Source organism: Pyxicephalus adspersus, chromosome 11 (assembly GCF_032062135.1).
Source record: "Pyxicephalus adspersus chromosome 11, UCB_Pads_2.0, whole genome shotgun sequence".
Taxonomy (NCBI): Eukaryota; Metazoa; Chordata; class Amphibia; order Anura; family Pyxicephalidae; genus Pyxicephalus; species Pyxicephalus adspersus.
The window spans coordinates 58,279,577-58,286,511 of NC_092868.1; the positions used below are offsets into that span (position 1 = coordinate 58,279,577).

Genomic DNA, 6,935 nt, shown 5'->3' on the forward strand with positions numbered 1-6,935 from the left:
ACACTACAGAGAAGTTACCTCCCTGAAAGTCTCTTTTATCTCTATACTATGGATACTAAGTGAGTTTTCCCTGCCAAGTTCCTGGACCCCTGCTGTGCCCATTATTAGGGGTTTCCACTATCTTGGTGCTAAGTTCCTATGTCTGCCTACCTGTTGTGCCCACATTCAGGGCTTCCTACCATTCCCAGCAACCATGTGCCAAGTTTTTGGGTATACAAATTAATGATCAGCTTAACCATTGGGTCAGTTGGATATTCTGTTGCTGATCTTTACCAGTCCAATCCATGGCACTGGAAATGTGCCCCTTCTCCACATATGACTGACCCCAGTTCAGCACAGGGACCCACTGTTGACTATGCCCTGCCCTGCACCATCCTAAAAAGCAAAGTAATGGGTGGGCTGACTTCCCCCATGAACCGGTCCCTTGTATGGAAGACTATATTGGGGACATCAGACTGCAGGTGACAATTTGCAGTGAATGCTCCCTTGTTCCCCTGTGCTGCAGTAACAATCTCTTACATATAAATATATCAAACTAAAAACCAAAATACTAATAACAAATACATATTTGTAAAATATATTTGCAAACATTGGTAGCTGTGCAAGGGATGCCCCTGCATGAAGCATGCAGGGGATGCACCTGGCACACAGACACAGCAGCCAGCCATGCACATGTCTCTATTGACACAACATAAGCTTCTGCTGCAACTCATCACAACAAAGTGACTGGGCATTGCCCAACCCAGAGAAATCTGCTCAGCACCCAGACAGATGTTGCAAGGGTTAATGTGGGTGGTCTCTCTTTTTTCCCTTGTCCTGCCCATTGAGGTCACATGTCCCCTGCAGTCACATGGTGTCTGTTCCCATTCATTGTGTGTGCAGCTGTTTGATGCTGTGCTGGGAGGGTGTGATGATCCAGTATATAATGCAGGATCCCAGCAGATCCATTTAATCCATCAGCACAGCAACATCCAACTCATCATCATCACAAGGACCTGCTTCATCCCAACTCCTCACCATGAGATCATCTCTGGCTCCAGCCATCAGGCTGTTCCATGGTGTATCCAAAGACAGCTGGTAAGAGGGGCAATGTGTCCCCCAGGGGTGGGGGGAATGCACCAATCTCACAGCTGCTTTTTATATTATCTTTTGTGTAAATGGTAAAAGTCATTCCTGCAGCTGACATTGCTACATTGTGTCAGCCACACTTCTTTCTAATAAGAAATCATTTTGAAGATGTCCATTTTTTGTTACATTTTTACTATTTTTATTGTTTAAACAGCCCAGTGCAAAATGCCACCAAAGTAAGCAGCCAGCTTCCTCCTGATGTGCAGACAAAAAACTAAATTAGCTATTGTATGGGGTTACTTTGTTCTTTTATATTGTAGATGTAATGTTTGTTAGTCTGCATTGCTGGTTTGTAATTATTTATTTTGTATTATTTGCATTGCTTTCAGGGGTCTTTACATTTTATGGTCTAAACAGCAAACACTGATTACAAACCATTGACCTCTGTCCTGCAAAAATGCAAAAAGCATTTTGTATACTTCTCATTTCTAGAAGAAGTCAATGGGGCCGATTTATTAAAACTCTCCTACACTGGAGAAGATAAATTATTATTATTATAATTATATTATTTATATAGCGCCAACATATTACGCAGCGCTGTATATTAAATAGGGGTTGCCAATGACAGATACAGACAGTGACACAGGAGGAGAGGACTATGATGGGAGAACCAGGGTGATCCAGCAAACCTGGTATGGATCTGGTCCTGGATTAAAAACATTTGCTAAAAATTAGCAAATGATTTAAAAAAAATCTGTTTCAGGTTTGCTGGATCACCCAGGTTCTCCCATGATAGTCTATCGTCTCCAGTTTTCCAGATCTTTGATAAATCAGACCCAATGTGTGTAGTACACATATATCACAGCACTAAAAGTCCCAGCATGCTCTGCCACTTACAGGCTTGGCAATTCTCGACAGCTGGAGAGCCAACCATTGCTGAAGATGATTGTGCAGCAAAAAAGCCTTTGATGGTTGTGATTGGTGAAATATTGACAAATTTAGGGGATGGTACTTCATAGAGCCGCCATTCTCATCCAGGGTTCTGGGGATATTTTAGGGTTCCCTTAGTGGTTTCCATGGAGTTTTCTTATCTGACCTCCCATCTGATGGTGCCGGCATGGTTCTCGAGCCAACTGGACCTGGCAGAGCCAATGGGACGACACCAAAAATCTTCTACAAGGGTGGCATTCAGATGATCTCCACGAGGACGGGCTATGTTTTGCACTACCATCCAACATGAGGGGTATTTGGCCACTGATCCCCAATATATTAGATTTACCTGGGGTTCCCCAAGACCTGAAGACCTTTTTGGGGGGGTAAAAGGATAAAAAGTTTATAACAGCCAACAATTAAAAAACCTAGAATGCCAATTCTCAAGCTGGTTGGCACTAAGGATTTTCTTAAGCAAATCAACCTGCCAACTGCCCGAGAGCCAACGTAAGCAGCTTTCCAGTAATGGTAATAAATCCGAAGTCTTTGCACCGGGGATCACCCTGACGCATTTCACTCAGTGAGGGCTTAGTTGCAGTCTGTGCCTATAAGCTATTATTGAGTGAAACGCGTCAGTGCAGAACTCCAATGGCAGCCTTCTTATCAGGGATTGATGTATCACAATTATTTGTTTTAGTGATTTAGAGTGCGGCTTTTTTCTTCTGCTTGAAATTTGGCCTGTGTGGCTCAGGTGATCTGTGAACCGGATTCTAGGATTTAACGGATACGGGGACATTCATCTGGCATGCAGCGTCGATCTGTTTATATTAACTACCAGGGACACTTTATCTCTTCTTGATGCAGATGGTTGAAATCTAGTGTGTGCACAGCCATCCCCTCCAATGTCGTTCACTAATCCATCCTGACTGATTGATGAACTACTAAGTGTCGTGCAGGAGGGTGTTACTCCTATACTTTCCTGAGGGGGAGGACACAGCAGGATGCCACTGTCTTGTCCTCCCCCCTCCTCTCCATAGAATGGGACGACGTTGTGCATACATCACTTTCATTCATTCTTCTAAAACTGGAAATAATCACAAAAAATTGTTTCCATCCACAAAAATCCGACCTCTGTACATATCTGAAGTTTTGCCTGTTCTTTATGTTTTCACTGCATATCCTATTCTGGGTTGAACATTCATTGTGTTTCTTAAAAAAACAAAAGAAAAAAAAACTTTTATTTAAAAGTTTTGGGCACCTGTGGGATTCTTGTGCCCATATAGGGAATGTAGACGGGAAAAAAAATCATGCGTTTATAGGATAAAATATTAAAATAAAACCCAGCAGGGAGGGTGGAAGTGAATCAGATTCTTCATTTCCATTGGATCGCAGAGTTACATTGTACACATTGCAGGATGAATAATTATAAAAATCAATGTCATTCGGTGAATATTGTTGGTCTGAACCAATTTTTTTGTGTTGCTGAACTATTACAAATTTAGCAGTTTCCTTGTACCTTCGCTCCTGCTTTAATCTCTTAAAGGAATTTCCTGGATTCAGGAATTTGGAAATGTTTGCAGGGGATTAAATAAAGGAGTGTTGGACAATGGGGGGTGGGGAGCGATGGGGTCGGCTAAACATGTCCAGATAGCACTTGAAGAACACTCATTGACATATTATATCACTAAGTATTTATATAGCGCCGACATAGTCTGTAGCGCTGTACAAATTCATGTCAGTAACTGTCCCTGCGAGGAGCTAACAATCTAATGCCCCTGCTTCAGTCTAACACCGGCCATACATTGGTTGAAGTTTCCAGCAGATTTGATGTGGGGGTTCTTAAATGTACAACAAATCTATTAGAAAATAAAACATTCCCGATCGATGTATTGATTATTGATTGATTGGAATTCCTGTCCTTTGACCGATCAATGCCATCCTCCCCCCTTCTGCTCTGACCGCCAATAATGTAACTGAGCTGGAAGATCTCTCCCTGCTATCAGAGCAGAGGTATTGATTGGCTGATCAATAGGTGAATGGTGATATTCAGGTGAATGTCTGGCAGATATTGATCATTTATCTGATCTTGTATTCATTGATCAGCGTATGCTGAATATTTTGGGCCTATTAACCTACCGGTCTGTATTTTGGAAAGCCACAGAGCATATACAAACTCCATGCAGATAATGTTACCACCTTGGAGCTCAGTGTTGCAAAGTGAATGTGCGAGTGATTTTGGTGGTTGTATCTTTGTGGGGGGGGGGGGTTCCAGGCTGAGCCATGGATCTCGATGTGTATGAGCGGTCTTGTGATTATTATGCGAGGATGTGTAGGGACTTGTTATTACCAGCAGCCTGGGAGATGCCCCGGGGCCACTAAGAATGGGGCAGCTGACCGCTGTGCAGATCTTCACGAGCTCAGCTGATGGATTATCATCTATTATTTACATAGCGCCAACATATTCCATGGCGCTGTACAGAGTCATATCACTTACTGTTCGTCAGCAGAGCTCACAATCTAATATCCCTGCCATAGTCACAGTCTAAAGCCAATGGACCTAACTGCATGGGGGAAACACAGGGAGAACATACAAACTCCATGCAGCTTAGCTTAGCTTGCTTTATTTTGGTCACACCATGTGTCACCGCGCTGCAGGAAGTGACTTTCCTTTTAAAGGTCTCCGTCCTATCACTGTTACAACATCACGAAACTGCAAGATACAAAATCTAATTCCTCCTACAAACATTTATTTCTGCTTTTTCAAAACAATTCTCCGCTTGTGTCAGCAGTGTGCATTCGGGTGATAAGAGGAGATTGGCTTCACTTAAGAAATTCAGCGTCTCAGACCCGTCCCACAAACTGCTTGCCCCTATCTTGCTGCTGACTTTCTAAAGTAATAGAAACCCCAAAAAACTTTGTTGCAGCCAGGACCTGACCAATAGGAAGGCAGAGGAGACTGCAACCTGCAAACCAAGCTGTTTAATTAATTCACAGCTCACTGTCGGCATTTTTACTTTGGTGACAACCCAGAAGTGCAATCAGGAGGTAGGAGAAAGTGTTGTCACCCTAAAACAGGGAGCACCTGAACATGGCAGGATTATTTGATTGAAAGCTGACATGATTGGTTTTTCACCTGCATTAGGCATTGTTTAGGATCTGGGGGGAATCAGCTGTTCACTCGTATGACCGTCCCCAATTTACAAAACTTCCGTGGAGACATTTCCCTGAGCAAACTTCATGATGATATTTATAAACCGGCCTCTATACAAAGTGCACGATGGAAGCTGATCACCAATATAAAATACCCCCTTCATGCCCGCTCCTAAGGGCCCAATCTCTGCATCGTATTTTGCATTCTGCAGTCCAATGCACAGAAATGTGGCGCATGTGACGGCATGTTGCTGCAAGCCCTGCAGATCGCTGAACGCCTTTTACAATTTGCCAGCTCCTGATTTTTAGGATAGGGTCTGTAATGGAGCACCCCCCCCCCCCCTCTACAGGGTGATTGGGCAATGGTCACATGATCACATTTAAAAGTTACCATGCCGATTGGCCATTTCTAAGGACATGGAGGGAGAGGAGGTGGTGAGGTGCAGCTCACCAAATCCCCATGGTGGACCTCTCATCCACCAGATCCCCACCGTGGCTTTTACCATTATCCCTCAAATTTCCCTTGCTCTAATCACACTGCCTTGATATAAATCCCCATAGTGGGCCCCTTCACCAGATCCCCATGGCGGGCCCCTTCACCAGATCCCCATGGCGGGCCCCTTCACCAGGTCCCCATGGCGGGCCCCTTCACCAGGTCCCCATGGCGGGCCCCTTCACCAGGTCCCCATGGCGGGCCCCTTCACCAGATCCCGATGGCGGGCCCCTTCACCAGATCCCCATGGCGGGCCCCTTCACCAGATCCCCATGGCGGGCCCCTTCACCAGATCCCCATGGTGGGCCCCTTCACCAGATCCCAATGACGGGCCCCTTCACCAGATTCCTATAGCTGGTCGCGCTGCGTTGGCTATAAATGGCTGCAGCAATGCCAGGAAGGGGGGATGAGTATTTTTGGTGTTTGGTGAATAATGGGGCCTGCAGAAACTGAACCACCGACCATCGCCCCGGAACAAATCTGAAAACCTGTGTCACCACAGAACAATAAAGCTTTGTTTGGAATGACAGTAATTGATTCCCATCAGGGAATGTTTGAGGGAATGTCATGTTTCTTGTTTTATACCAGAGCCCTTTGTATTGAATTATTTCAGATTTTATTATTTTATTATTATTGTGTATATTTTATATCTCGGTGTGTATGGGGATTATATCATTGGATTATACCAATTGGTGTAAAAACCCTACATGACCTGAGAGCGGTGAATGATGGGTGTATCTCAGATTCACAGTCGTCCTGCGGAGGCGGCCGCTCTGTAATTGTGGTTTGGACAGATTTGCTGCATCGGGTGCAGGGATTGAGTCATGGTCATGTGACCAGCCGGCAGTCACTTTTTGGAAACATTGATGTAAGACAACTGCGATCCCGAGTCACATCATCCTCACATTTATTCCATGGTGCTGACGTGTGGTAACCAATAGCAACCGGATCTCAGATTTCCAGAGATGGAGCACTCAGCATAAAAGATAAAGTACATGAATAACATGGAATAAATCATTACCAGGGCGCAGAATGTTTTGTTTTTTTCAAATAACCTGTCAGTAGTTTAACATCAGCACCAGGGGTATATAATGCAGAGTGCAGGGGTCAGGGGTATAAAATGCAGAGTGCAGGGGCCGGGGGTATATAATGCAGAGTGCAGGGGTCAGGGGTATATAATGCAGAGTGCATGGGCCAGGGGTATATAATGCAGAGTGCAGGGGCCAGGGGTATATAATGCAGAGTGCAGGGGCCGGGGGTAAATAATGCAGAGTGCAGGGGCCGGGGGTATATA

The 6,935-nt window shown here is 44.7% G+C and overlaps 1 protein-coding gene across 2 annotated transcripts in view; it reads left to right on the forward strand.

Moving 5' to 3' along the window:
• Positions 1-868: 868 nt before the first annotated feature.
• The window catches only part of SLC37A2 (solute carrier family 37 member 2), a 24,171-nt gene continuing 18,104 nt past the window's right edge, over positions 869-6,935 (forward strand). For both annotated transcript variants that reach the window (XM_072426134.1, XM_072426135.1), the window contains exon 1: positions 869-1,077. In XM_072426134.1, the coding sequence (XP_072282235.1) occupies positions 1,019-1,077 (59 nt within the window). In that variant the 5' untranslated portion in view covers positions 869-1,018. The remainder of the gene's footprint in view (positions 1,078-6,935) is intronic.